This window comes from Lepisma saccharinum, chromosome 1 (assembly GCF_977018435.1).
Source record: "Lepisma saccharinum chromosome 1, izLepSacc3.1, whole genome shotgun sequence".
Lineage (NCBI taxonomy): Eukaryota > Metazoa > Arthropoda > Insecta > Zygentoma > Lepismatidae > Lepisma > Lepisma saccharinum.
The window spans coordinates 101,236,794-101,252,299 of record NC_139229.1 but is presented as its reverse complement, the minus strand read 5'-3'; the positions used below and the strand labels follow the sequence as shown (position 1 = coordinate 101,252,299).

The window sequence follows — 15,506 nt, the reverse complement described above, 5'->3', positions numbered from 1 at the left end:
GTCGTGTACACAATATCTACGTGGTGACTACACTGCCTTATACAGAGTGCCAGTGGCGGCAGTTGCCCCACCCACTTTTTGCCACTTTTGCTCCCGCACTATGCTAAACCTTATCTACAAAGGGAAATTAAACTGTCCTTGCCCTCCCCCATTTTTAGCACCTTGACCCCATTATTAGCACCTTGCCCCTCCATTTTTAGCATCTTGCCCCCTCCAGTTTTGGAACTCAATCACCGCCACTGCAGGGTGCGGCAGAAGTAACGCCCTTCTGATACCAGTGAATGATAAAGTGAATATTGTTAAGATGTTTTAATTGTAACGGACTTATTGCGTTAGTAAATGACCCATATACTTGACTGGCAACCTCGATCTCCGGATCTAACACCGCCCTATTTCTCTTCGGGTGGTGCCCTACAGCGGAACCCAATAGAACCCATTAGAATTTATGGGTTCCTGGACCTATAACAACCCTGATCAAATCTTTCAGTGAGCAAATATTCATGATGAACGGGTATTTCAAAACAACCGTGGATCAATTGTTGAAGTTTATCTTTAAGTCCACTTTTCGCACAGATAACCTAATCGAGACGGCACACATTTTCAAGCGAGATCCGAATCCCTAAGTGACTCCACCGGGAATCGAACCCAGGACCCCTTGATTACAAGGAAACAGCGTCATCACTACGCCATCGGCGAGGCGTGGACATAGGCGTCGACTTTGTGGGGGCAAGGCACTTTCTGCCCTCGCCCCCAAATTCACGTAGGACACATTTTTTATATATTTACATATATAAAGTATTATTTATACCGATCATGCCCCCCCTCAAATTATTTTAAGTTGGTGCTTCTGGGTGCGGATTAATTGTACCTGTATCAGGAAATGAAATTGCTTGTGATTTCACATTTTCAAGTTGAAATTTGGTTTCGGCAAGGTGTATTATTTGACCCACAGATGTCGCTAATTTTGTTTATTATTTACTCATCGCAATGGGGAACTAACTAAAACCACTTTCATTGCGTCTATTACACTAAAAATATGTTCTTTTTTGTTTTAAGAAACAGGTAGAAAATTTTGCAATTAATCTACTCGGAAGCAAAAGTTAACTTCTCTTTGATTGGAACTCTACCATCTTGTAATTTTTTTACTTATTTTTAACAAGATAGAACAAAGCTCAAAACAACGAATGAAAAATACATATCTTGAATAGTATGAAATGTACAAGTTATTCGAAATGAATGGTACAGAAAGTAATTATATACTCACTTATACAATGTTGTATTTATCTTTTTTCAGTTTGGGCCTGAGGCTAATAATGAGGGAGTTTCCTGTAGAGAGCACCTTTGACGTCATGATACGAGAAGCTACTGAAGGTTGGGGACGGTTAAATTGTCCAAAACTATTTCCCAGGTATGTACACAATATTGAAAGTGCAAAAGGGTGCGGCAATGAATCGGAAGATTTTAAATCATCCACAATTAAGACAAAATAATGCATAATACATGCAAGACACACACAATTAAGACAAAATAAACTAATTTATTGACTGAAGAAGAAATACAAAAAGAAAATACAAATATAGTCCTTACATTTTTATTTATTTGAAAATAACATTATTACGATGATCTCCATTTTGTTCCTGACATTCTATCAGTAAGGTAGAAATTTGGTTGGAAGACTTTCCTTTCAATTACCCTCAAACAATGCCGGATATACAAGCCTCAAAACCCCGCAGTGCGGGGAGGGCCCGGAGACAAGTAAGCCTTTAGGGGGCCCTCAGCCATTGACATAGTATACAGTTCGTATATGCGCATGTAAAAAATAAACGAAGTTCATCAGGGGTAAAGAAACGAACAATATATACAAATAAAGGTAAAGTTAATGTTCCCTGTGCATATAGCACCGTGCCATGAAAACATATTTAGGGTATGTTGGGGTGGGGCCCCACATATTTCGAATGTCGGCCATCTTGGAGATGATGTCATCAGCACCACGCTACCGCCGCCTTTACCCTCCACCGGTACCATTTGATTTTAGGCTGGGCGGGTTCTAGAGCCGCTTTGTGCGGGGATAAAGCTGGAAAGATTTCGACCTTAGGTCACCCACCCCGGTTTCCCGCGTGGCAGTCAGACTAGAATCAAATAAGGCTAGACTTTCACGAGAAATGCAGTGGTTAAGGTTTCATCAACCTATCTTTCACCAGGAAAAAGTTTAGATTGCATGATAGTAACAAAAATATCATTTTCCAGGTGTGAGAGGGGCCTGTGGTACCGTTGTCGCCTTGTAATCAAGGTGTCCCGGGTTCGATACCCGGTAGAGGCACATAGTGGTTCGGATCCCACTTTAAACTGTAGGTTCAGTCCCGATTAGCCTTACTGTGAATAAAGTGGACACCAAATCAATCAATCCAGGTGTAAGAAAACAGTGTCATACTTATATCACATCACCCCTTTCCCATTTAAAAACTTTGATTTGAATTCAATATGGCGGACTTCCGCTTGGAACACACCAATGTGGCTCCCCCTAAGTCTAACCTGTTCCTATCATGACCAATAACCCAGCCCAACTACTTTTTATAGGGCGTGTTAAGGGACTCTTGAATCACCCTCTAGGCCCTTATATGTGACTTTTCCAACATGAGAACAAGAATTACATACACACACACACACACACACACACACATATATATATATATATATAGGGTGAGTCACTTAAAATTACCACCGGTAAAAAACGTATGGTTAATCCGTGTACTTTGTTACGCCCTGGCTTCATTTCATAAAATTGATAAATCAATTAGAAAGAAATATGTTACTGTACTAATCTTTATGTATGTAACTGATGGTGTAATGTTTAAAATGTATACTTTTTAATGTACAAATATTTATTAACTCAGAAAGATGTATCAGAACCTTTTAGATAATTTGCCAAAGCTTACTTATGTACAAACTACACATATTATTGTAACCCGCAGTTGTTGGAACGTAACAACTTCCCTAAGCACAACGCATAGTATTCAGAAGAGTAACATGTTTGTTACGATACACGAATGGCGTCAAAAGGAGGATATGTATGTTACGACACACGAATCAACTTGTGAGAATGTTTGTTTCAAGCGTCAACTTCACGTTACAATTACTAGAGTACTACTTGACCTATTACAATGTAACAAACGCCATTCTTAATGAATTTGTCCGTACTTTCAGATGAGCTAAAAACAAAATGGGGTTCCCATTTAAAAACTAAGTTTTTGTTCAACTTCATTGAATGAGGTTATGTAGAAAACAACTGTTTCGTGTTTCTGAGTCAATTCTAGCCTGAAATCGTGTATCACATGACCCCCTTCCCATTTCAAAAACATGAGCTGAATCCAAGATGGCGGACTTCAAGATGGCGACTAGAGATCAGACATGTTCTGTCCACTGGGCCCCTTGACCACATTTACATCAGTGACGTCAGAACTGCCGTAAACCTTCGCGTTGTAGAACTATTCGCTGAGGTACTTTTAGGTGCCCCACCCGGTATATGTGCGGGTGTTTGTGGGATAACTGTTAGAGTGATGATGAAGATAACGATATTCAGAAAATAGTCTGTGTTATGAACTCGTCATATTTAAGATTATGGAGTCTGTATGAGTTTGGGTTTAAAGTCCACTTTTATGCATAATTTAGGATAATTGGGTTGGGACTGGACCTACAGTTCAAAGTGGGATCCGAACCAATACGCGCCTCCACCTGGAATTCTTGATTACAAGGCGAAAATGTTACCACTAGGCCATTGAGGGGGACACTGTAGTCGGTATGACAAAACACAGTTGCTTACTTAATGATATTTTACAGTGTTATAATTTATGTGTAAGACAATTTCAACACATAATCATGTTTACGGGATTTGGATATTTTGTCGATGCGCTACATGTGCGATTTACGCCGAAAAATTAGGTAAGAAAGAAGCACATAGGCGGGTAAAAAGTAGTCTGCTAACCAACTATAGAGCTACTAAAAACAAAAGAACCTTCGGCCAGAAGCCCTCGCGCATCTTCCTCTCCATCCGTTCAACTTGAGCCATAAGAAAGCGTGTTTCGCTCTGCCCCTCCCCTCCATGCGCGAGTACAATGCACAGAACACCCACGTCTACGCAGGTTCTTCTGTATGTGGTCCCACTATAGCCGGTTTGGCGAAACGACAAAATTTAATAAATAAATGACACTCTAATCTGATTTTTAAAGGTCCAGCAATTTTAAATAAATTCAATTCCGGTCGAGGTGAGAAAATCAGCAAGCGCAAATGGGTTCTGTACCGTAAATAACCTTTCTATCTGTACATTATTTCAATTCGGTCCAGGAACTTTTTCCGGATCAATTTAAATCCGGTCCAACTTGGACCGAATTTAAATTGTGCGAGAGAAAGTGTTCCGGTCCTGTTGCGTAACCCATTAGAATTTAGGGGTTCCTGAATCTTTAACAACCCCGGTTAAAAGCCACGATTTTGAACAACTTCTCCCCCGGTATAAATTGATACTTATTCGATGTTTTTATAACGTGTGCTGCGTGCTTGATAAGAGTTGTTTCGAATCCTTCGTACATGAATAGGGCGACCATACGTCCCCTTTGTCCGGGACAGTCCCGTTAAGAAGACGTGTCCCGGTCGTCCCGTCCATATTTTAGAAAATCCTCAGCATGCTCAGTTTTATAAAAGTCTAGAAGTCAGCTTGAAAACTAAATCTAAAATTGAGACATTTCATGCTAAAATAAATTCGATAGAATTTTCAAAATAGTGTCATGGTAACACTGCTTCAAGTACTTCATAGAAATTTTGTAACTTCTGTTATTCGGCGTCGCTTTTCTGCCATTTTATGCAAATTGCGCTACACTGTCGTCTAGAAGATTCGAGCAGACAGCAGTTTTACTGTTTAGGTTAGCTCGTGTCGCGGTTTTTTATTGTTTTATGTGGATTCCGTTATTGCTAGAGCAGTAAATGTTTAAGGGAGGTTATGTACCTATAGTTCTGGCATTCTTCAACTTCAACGTAGACCCAATATCAAAGCTGATCAGGAGAAAGGAGAAACACTGAATTTACAATTATCCTTATGATAACAGAAAAAAAAATGTTGTTTACAATGTATCATTTATGTGATCCATACTTGAACAAATATAATAATAATGATAATAGTTTTATCATTGCCAATATTTTAGGATGGGTTAAACTGACTTACTTGAGACGTCCCGTTTTTGGGTCAATATATTATGGTCACCCTATACATGAACAAGTTCGTTTCACGACTACCGAAACTCGAATCAGTGGCGCAGCAAGGGCTGGGCGAAGTGGGCGACCGCCCAGGGCTTCGCGCCTGATGGAGCCCTAGCTTCCAATCGGGTTGATACAAAAATGTAATAAATAGAAGTTAGAAAAATACATGAAAAGGCTAATTTTTGTGTGGCAATAAAATTATAACATTCTGTTTTTATATCTGGTTTTAAATTGTTGTTTAACGTTATAATTTGAATGAATACGTCAAATCAGAGCCGTAACATGCAGGCGGACTGGACCCTGAGACTAAGGGGGCCCAAAAAAAGTAAAATCATTGTCGTATTTCTCATGTGAAACAGTTACACAAAAATTCACGATAACTTCCTTGGACATTTTTATCCATTTATTATTTTCTTGAATAAAATGCGCATTGTCTTGTCTTTTCTTCTTTGTCTTGACCTTGCACTTCCAATTTTAATATTTTAACAATAAAGCACCTACAACTGCCACGGAGTAAGATTCGAGGCATTTGAGATTTGTTGATATTGAAACCGATTGTGTCGAAGAGCCGGTTTTGTAGCTACGAGATAGTTTGGAAGGCTTTATAATTTAGCGCCCCCCCCCACCTCTTCCTCCGCTCTATTAACATTTCTGATTTTAAAAAAAGTTTAGCATATTTAAGACTATTTTAGTTATGTCTTAGTGTCTGAAGAACCTCCTTAAACTGCATTGTTTAAATTTCCAGCAGTGTGTTACAAGAATATACCTCTGCCAAGTGTAAATTTCTCCGTCGAGATTATAAATATCATTTTAGTCAGTAATTTATTATTGTTTTTATTTAAATATGATATTTTGCTGACGTATCCTTTAAGATTTTGTATCGATTCACATTGAGATTATAAATTTGAAGAACGGATGGGGGCCTCGTGATATGTTGCTACGCCACTGCCTCGAATGATACGGTTCGCTGGTGTGTCTGAGCGTGCAAAAGTTCCAGGCACTAATTTTCATGTTCTTTATTTTCACACGGCTGACGCTTTTGTGTTCTTCAAGGTCAGGAGGTTTTTATTACCGAGCATGGACAACGGTGACCTCGTGACCTGGACATTTACGAAGGGGGCGTGGTGCGTTCATGTTGTAAATAAAATACACCAAGAGATGGCACTGCTGGTTCCCACAATCCCTTCTACGCCAAATGAACAAACAGTTGAAAATTTCAGCATAAAATCACAGACAAACAACTTGGTAATATTTGAGAGGTTAATTTGAAATCTGTAAACATGAGAAACAACCAAAGTTTACTTGGGTTTACTAAGGTTTTATTAGAAGCCCTGAACTGAGTATAACATTAATCAGTATATATCATGCTGGTGGTGTACGTAGTTCATTACGGAAAAACTGTGATTGAAGATTGAGCTGTGATTACTATAGCTCTTTTCAGTTGTTACGGCGTGCGCTCTAGAAGCTGGCAGGGGTAGTGGAGAGCGGGGAAACGACCTATCCAGCGCAACGAGACAGGCCGGTTAGAGAGAGAGACTGCAGCGTTGCCAGAGTAGCGGGAAAGGCGAGTTGAAATCGAAAGAACCATGAAATACAGACGTCCCATTGTTCGTGTATGGCCTGAGAATGCGTATTATCCCCATCTTGTGGTCAGTAGAATACTGATAAGTGTATGATATCAAGGGTATACGTTGTAGGAATTCTTTCCAACTGTACCGAATGGTAGCTAGCATTGTCCATTACAATCACTGCGTCTTTGATATTCCTTTCGTCAAGCGTATCTAAAAACTGCAAAAACCACTGAAAACTAATTTACATACCTGTAGAAAACCAGTGTGACTGGAACCTACGTGACAAACAATAATGCGCCCACCTTTACCCACGGGCACTTTTAAACCCCCTGTACCCTCTTTATTTTGCCAGATTTTCGTTGGAGCGTAATTCTGATCTATGTACGTTTCATCTAAATGAAATACCTATATAGGGCAAAGGTTCCTTATTTTTTAGAAGATGCATTTTTCTCAAAAACGTTACTCTGGCTGTAACTCGTATATCGGCTCTCTCCATCAGAAATCGTCTACCGTCATTGCTCTTTTTGTACTTGAACCCCATATACTTCAGTATCCTTCATAACGACGAAACTCCCCACTGAAAGCTTATTAATGTATGCAAATCAACGAAAACTTGTTCAGTGTTGGATATTCACCCTTTACATAATACCCGAGGATAATTCTTCTTGTTATATCTTTATCGCAACCGTCGATTGCCTTTGTGATACTGTTCCTTTTGATTCGTTTGCGCGGTGATTCAAGACTGTCTTTGCCTTCCCTAACAATATGCTGCACAGTTCGCGTCACAATGGAACAGCGAGAGTACAAATAAACGTAACATCACATGCCACATACACGTTTATCGAAGAAACAATGCAGTTAGGCAATACACGACGCGACAACAATTACTCCCACGTATGTTATTCCTACATTCCGCTCATAACAAACAGGAATCAACACTGGGGCAAAAGACCATCAGCAACGCGGTGAATTGGCAACACAGCAACGTGCAGAACGAAGTTAGCGCCTGCAGCTTCCTCCCGCAACTGCCTAACTCTCGGCTCCACCGCTAGGTGGTCTGTTCTCTAATTGGTCAGCGGCATGTTCCCCGGTCCCCACGTCCCCTGCCAGCTTCTAGACCGCACGACGTAAGAACTGAAAAGAGCTATAGTTAACAATGACAGTATTTTTGAACTGAGATTTTTAGTGTAGCAAAAGAAAAAAAAAATTGCATCTATCCTGTAGTTGTGATTTTATTGTGCACCAGTAGCATTCACGTGAACTGAGTGTGTCTGTCACTCCTGTCACTGCAAACCAGGGGTGCCCAGCCCCGAGGACAAGGGCGCCCCGCATCATATTATAATCCCCATAAAGTATTTATTTAGGCAGCATGTCTACTATTATCTTACAAGTATACTCCGTCCCAGCTAACTGTAGAGCAGGCAAACGAAAAGAAGTCTCTGCGCAAGTAGTGACGGGAGACGGCTCCACCAATGAACACGTCAGAGGAACGGAATTGCGTGGAGTGGGGGAAAGCGACTGCCTTCCCAGCAGCGTGTACTGCTTCGATCTGACCATTCAATTTCCCTCGCTTTTCTGACGCTATGCGCGGCTTTCCTCCACAGTTAGCTGGGACAGAGTATAAGTCATTTTTTTGAAAAGTTTAAGGAATGCTTTTGTAATAGGCGGAATCAATTGTACTTATATAAAACTGTAAACTGTTTGTTAGATAATAGTTGTTTTCTCAGCCAACTGCAATTCAATGCCGGAAATAATTTACGTTGCCGAAACTTATTGATTCCCAAAATATCTAAAACTCAGAAATATGAAAGTAGTACATTATGTAGAATGTGTGATTTGTATAATACCTCACGGCCATAATTGAAGTTGCCCCACTCAGAGCCACCTGGAGACCGTTTGAAGCAACGGATTACGCTGAAACGTGGTATAGTGTGTATGGAGACCATGGGGAAGCGAATGCTGACGAAAAAAAATAGTTCACATTTTCACCACCAGGTAGAAATGTGGCGCTGACATATGGCGCACAGCGAACAATATCCCGGAAACGCTTCGTTCAAATTGATAACACTGCCTTACGCTTCCAAATGGTCATTCACTATTTTGGCTGAGCCGATACCAGGTTGAACCGATACCTATATCGATACCGATCATCTTACCGATTCCCACCGATACCGATGCTTCAAAATTGTAACAATTCATTTCTTCAAAATATCGATTAATATTACGTGTAAGTATTGCATTCCAATTACAAGCATCATTTTATCAGAGTTTTGCTTCAAAACACATAGGTACAAGGTTTACACATCACAAATTAAAAGACCTCTTAAATAATCACAAAATGCAGTTTTTTCCACGCAATACTGGTGCGAAGTAAATTCAAACCTTGAATTTTGCATAATTTCCACGATTACTATGCTTTTATGCTCCGCCAAAGTGTCAGATCAAAATGCCTGAAAAGTGTTGTCGGTATTAGTAAATAAAATTCAACCGATACTTTGGGATGTATCGGTATCGGGTCAGCCAGTGGTGGCAATTTGGTTCCGAAACATGGGGGGGGGGGGACAAGATGCCAAATCTGGGAGGAGGGGCAAGGAAAGTTTACTTTCCTTTGCACATAAGGTTTAGCAGAGTGCGGGGGCAAAAGTGGGGAGAGCAACTGCCCCCCTGGCCCTCCTTAATCGCCGCCACTGGGTCAGACTTAATCAAAAGGCAACATGGAAGATCATTTTTTGAATTATGGTTGGATCACAACTGTCATTGTGATTTATGGGTTACAGTGATTAAATCACAGTTCCGTGGTTTTCTTAGCATCACTGGATGTAACGTTTTCTCAGGATAGTTCCCGTTTACTCTCTACACTCCTCACATTTCCAGCTTGCGACTGGGGAACAATGAATCAGCGATCAGTTTAATTCTCTTCGACTGACATCGGGTAGTTTCGAGTCACAAGGCACCCGAACGTTGCTGACGGGACGAAGCAAATGAGTGTCGAATACCGAGCGCATGTTGCCAGACGAAACAAATGAGAGTCGGATACACAGCATGTTGGCAGACGAAACAAATGAGCGTCGGATACAGCATGTTGGCAGACGAAATAAATGAGCATCGGATACACAGCATGTTGGCAGACGAAACAAATGACCGTCGGATACACAGCATGTTGGCAGACGAAACAAATGAGCGTCGGATACACAGCATGTTGGCAGACGAAACAAATGAGCGTCGGATACACAGCATGTTGCCAAACGGACTGTACAACGGGAGAGAGAGAGAGTTGATCAGTGCCGTTACTGGATAAAAGTTGTACAATAGTACACAAAGCACGTAAAATAGTACACAAAACACCAAAACACTGTTCAAAGAAGATAATAAAAACAACGGACAAAAACGGCAACGAGAGCGATGTTGCCCCTACAGCTTTACTTCGTAACTGACGTTGTTGACACTCATCGAAGCGCATAACCCGGCTCCTAAAACGATTGGTGGACAGATAGAGCTATCTAGCAAAAAGTAGGTGAGCCGCAAGTTGGATCTCCGATCAGTATAGCTTCGGACAAACAGAAAGAACCGCGATAATACAAGGTATTAAAGGAATTCTAGCTTTGGTTTGGTATTTCTACTTTTTAAAAAATCAATTTCTCTTTGTTGTGCGTGTTCACATAAAGTGAATGAAAGTCTAAGCATGCGACGGTAATATTCTCGTACCCGAAAAATCTAATGCATAAAATTTCAATGACATTACAGCAAATGGCATCGACCCTTGAGAGGAGTATGGGGGGTTACTCTCAGAGGGTAGCGGGAAGTATGTAACAAAAGAGAGCCATGGTTTGCTTGGAAAATAGAAGCATCTGATTTTCATCTAAGCGTTGATTTGATTCTCTTAACTGCTCTACTATTAGAATCGATTTCGCAGATATTGTATTAGAATTTTTCAACAAACGAAATCAAATCTGTATAATTAATTGAACACATTAATTATGCTCTTAGGTGTTAAGAATAATTAAATTGTCGCGTGATGATGGTGATAGGAAAGAGAAAGAAGTATCCATGGCCTTTCTCAAAAGTATAATTCCTGCATAATACAGATTTGATAGAGACCTCAGTACACAAAACTTTGTCTTTGATTTAGGACGCTGTATTTGGGTTGTCAATGCACAAGGCGCCAGTGGACAGACATCGAGGACTGTTTCAATAGAGCCTTTACAAGCAGGGGCGTGCGCACGGGAAAAAGAGGGTCTGGGGAGCCCCTAACGTGTCCTCAAGAAACATAAAAATGTAGAAACTTTAATTAAAATAATGAAAATAATATCCATGTTTAAGAAATATGCTATTTTTTCATTTGAAAAGCCTCTCTCTCTCCTGAAAACAATAAGATATTAATTACTATAATAATCAGTATTAACTTAATGAAAATGTTTTTCACTTCAAAAACTGCACACAGTAATAACTATCATGTGACTAGGTACAATTTTACATTTTGTGAAGTAATGCGCATTAGAAAACCTGAAAAAACTGAACAGCTGATATTTAAACTTGTAGAGATATAGACTTGTATTACATTACATTTGTTAGAGTTGGTTATTCAGAACCAATATGGATTTTCAATTGTTTGCTTTCTTTATTTAAATAATATAAAGATTGTCAGAATGATAGGAAACTTGATCTAAAGTGATAACGAATACTCAGAAACTATAATGTTAAAATGTTATCTTCATATACCCAATAGTTTCTGTGGAAAAGGAACATGAAGTTATGCCAATTAGGCTAGCATTGTCCAGATAGGCAATTGAAACTCTCCTTTTAAGGCAGCCCCAAATACATTAGTCCGCGCACGTCTTTGGTTACAAGTCGAAACGTGGCCGAGTATGCTTTTAGATGTAGTTTAAGTTGAAATTTAATTTTTTTCTCCCGAGTTAAACTATTGCATAAATAAGTTTATTATTATTATTATTACGGACGTAACATAACTAGTCCTTCACGAGTGATAAACTTCTGATTAATGCTTATCTCCTTTTTTGTAGGTGTGAAGTAGATGAGGCTGTACAAACCATTCTAAAAGCGTCCCAAAGATCATCAGACGAGTGACAAGTTCAACTTCATTGCCGCCAAGTGGTATATTCAAGAACTGAATTCTACGATTTCGTGAAACACTTTAAGGTGCTGAACTGATGAAAAAAACGAATATCGGAATGAGATAATTGTTTAAGTCTCCAAACCATAGTCGAACATGCTTCTTATCTTATAGAGCCATCAACATTTTACAATCTTATTCTTGAAATCTAAATTGTAACTTTTTCATAAAATAACGCCAAGTACCTGGATCATTTATGATCTTTATATTTCCTCTGTTTTTTTTTTTTTAAAAATGTGTGCCTGCTTCAGGTTTGTAAACATATTTTTGAACCACTCTTTTCAGGAATAGCCAATAACTTACAAGCTTGAATAGATATTGCTTTTGCGATTGCGGTAAAGAAAACAAACACGATAAAAAACAAGCATAATAATTTAATTTGCAATGCATGCAGTGGAAATATGAATGTGTAAAATGTAAACCAATATCAACTTTCAAACACAATTGAAATTTACAATCTTGAAATTACCTTGTTAATTTCTCGTATGAGCATTCAATATTATTGTGGCACAAGAAAGAAAACTTAGTAAATATGTTGTAATTACAATTTTCATCATGACATAACCAACAATATTGAGGCAATATCTGTAAATAGAAAACTCAACATACAATTACTAATTTGTAACCTCATATATTTTCGCATAACGAGAAGCATTATCAACGTCACTAAACGACTGCATGAGACTAATACAGGAATAGTATTAATATACACACAAAAACTTATTACAACTATCTCATCCTAAATGCCTTTGAGTGAAAAGACAAACGAAGCAACTAAAGTGAATCGAACTATCATTTAGCGTTGTTGTTTAAAGACATTAGTCAGTTCTGTAAAAAGACATAAGCAGTATTTTATCGTACATAATTGGGGTTTCCAACAGACTTCAACATATTCCTGACAGGTAACGTGGTATAAGGAACTGGAAAATATGCTTGTACGTACCAAAAAAAAGGGATGAACATTTACATATTTTTGATCGTTTAAAAAATTGTTGTGCATATTGGTAGAGGTGTGTCGTACACAAATTCTAAGGAAGAGTTACTTGGTTCATCGGAATTGTTTCCACCAGAAAAAGAGACATTTTATCATTATATGTTAAGCATGTATCCTTCTTTAAATGTATGTATATTTATTATGTTAATAGTTTAATAAGGATGCATAATGTGTGTGTGTGCGTGTGTGTTCGAATTCAGGATGCGTTGAGTCTACGTATGCATGAGTGTGTGAGAGAGAAAGGATGATATGAAAAACAATGAAATTTCCAAACACAGGTTCAAATGTAATTAATTTGTCGTAGAATTGTAAAATACTGAACTTCTTTAAAGAAAATTAAAGTTTAAATTAAACTTATTGTTGCAAGTAAAATCAATAAAAGTCTAATAAATAAAGTATGATCGGTGTATTTATTAATACATATCGGTACTGTATTGTTACCTCAAACAGACGGATACTTTAGAAATATTGTAGAATAATACACAGTTCGACAATTAAGTAATGAGACAGTCGTTATCAGATGAAAAGGAAACAAAATAATTGAACATTGCCTGTTTATTATATGGCCGCGGGGGCTCAGTCGGTAACGCGTCTGACTACCATGCTAAAGATCCCGGGTTCGATCCCCGGCCGGTTCAAATCCGGGAACTTTTCTAACGGTGAAAGCGGCCCCGGCGGCCACCCAGCGTCGAATAACATGGGTACCTGGGGGAAACCCTGGGGGTAAAGGCGGTCAGGGGCGTGATGCTGATCACCCCCACTCACGACCGGATCAAGAAAGGGTGGGGCGTCACCCCCACACCCCCTATATGCCTTCATAGCGTGGTGCTATGCACAGGGGAGCACTTTACCTTTTTTTTTACTTTTGCCTGTTTATTACTCAACGTACATCCCTTCTGCATCAATACAGCAATTGGCACGATTGCCAACGATCGATACATCTGCAACTCTTCATGTGGTATGACTTAAAGATTGGACGTCACAACCTGTTGGATGGTCCTGTGTTTATCAAAAGTGCGTAATTTCAACAGCAGCTTCACTTTCGAGTACAGAAAATAATCAAAGGGGGATAAATCTGGGGAGTAGAGACGATGATTCAACACTCACTTGTTTTTGGACTAGGAATACATAGACAACCACTGCTCTGTGGGACCGCGCATTATCATGGCGCAGGAACCAACTGCCAGGTTCAGGACACTGAGGTCTGATACGGTCAGTTCTCTTCCAAAATCATTCAGAACACTACGATAGAAAGAACCAATTACACTTTCACCCTCTGGAACAATTACATTATGAATAATGCCTTTGCTGTCGTTGAAAAGCACAACATTGTCATCACCCTTGACTTTGGAGCTGCATTTTCTTGCCTCTTGGTAACTTTAGTGACTTCGATTCAGCGATTTGTCGTTTCGTGGGAGGACTGTAGCGAAAATGGTCTGTTTCGTCCCCAACAACAATGGAATTCAAGAAATGTTTATTCCTGCAAGCAATTTTCAGAATGTCTTTCATGAAACTTGATGTTCACTTGCTGCTCCATAGCGATTACGGAACGACACCCTTACACCTCCCTCACGACATGGCGGCATAATTCCCAGCATGCTCATCGCAAGTTCATGAGGTGTTGCCAGGTTGTGGATTATGTACCACACTACATCATGAAGGCGTTGCTTCACAGATACAATGCACACTAAATCAGTCTCATTATTTAATTGTCGGACTGTGTATGTCGTTTTGCTTAAACAAATTTATGGCTTAACTGACTCGCTGGCATTGATAAACTCGAACGTTTATTTCGCAGCAAACTTTATATCCTTCCTTATTCAGATGAATTTAATATTGCAATCCTTGCTGAATTCTTTCATGCACATCTCGATAGTGTTGTTCTACCTTCATCCTGACCTTCATGTGACTTTCCTACCACCGGGGTTGCCAGAAAGTAGATTATCCAATAAACTATTCTTTCCCATGCATGTTACAAAACCTGGCCATCGAGGTGAAGTGATCAAAATTCAATTTTTTGGTTGTAAGCTCAGTGCAGATGCTTTGTTCCAGCCCTCGCACCTACCCAGGGACGACTAACACAAAGGTACACCCCCTTGCAAAAGCATTAGTAGGCTAAATGTCCATCAACATTTTCATCCAGTCTGTTGCACATTATGATGATCATGAAATGAAATAAAAACGCCAATTAGCACCTGCTTTGCATCAACATAATTCGATTTCTTAACACATAATGTAGAATGAGAAAAGAAGGACACAAGTGGCGAAAAATTTGCCTACTGTTATCCAGTGGTCGAATTGAGTCGGTATGGCATACCGGTAGTAAATTAAGATGCCGAAAAGCATACCGGCAGTAAATTTTTAAAATTGGCTCTTATTTATTGGAGCTGATGGCACAAGTAGCTACGCAATGACCAACAATGTACTCGCTCATTTCTCTCTCTCTCCCTTTCTCTCTCTCTTTCTTGCACGTTTGAGTTGCACCGTACAGCACTCTTCCTCCACCCCGAGGAGGCCGAGCGCTCCTTGCCGATTATACGTCATGACTAGAGCCCGGATTTCC

At 39.6% G+C, this 15,506-nt stretch overlaps 1 protein-coding gene across 1 annotated transcript in view; it reads left to right on the top strand.

Annotated features, from left to right (window-relative positions):
* Positions 1 to 13,323, top strand: part of LOC145985491 (uncharacterized) — a 36,282-nt gene extending 22,959 nt beyond the window's left edge. Inside the window, exons 2-3 of the mRNA XM_083119564.1 lie at positions 1,295 to 1,408; positions 11,840 to 13,323. Of these exons, the coding sequence (XP_082975690.1) occupies positions 1,295 to 1,408; positions 11,840 to 11,903 (178 nt within the window). The 3' untranslated portion in view covers positions 11,904 to 13,323. The remainder of the gene's footprint in view (positions 1 to 1,294; positions 1,409 to 11,839) is intronic.
* Positions 13,324 to 15,506: the final 2,183 nt, after the last annotated feature.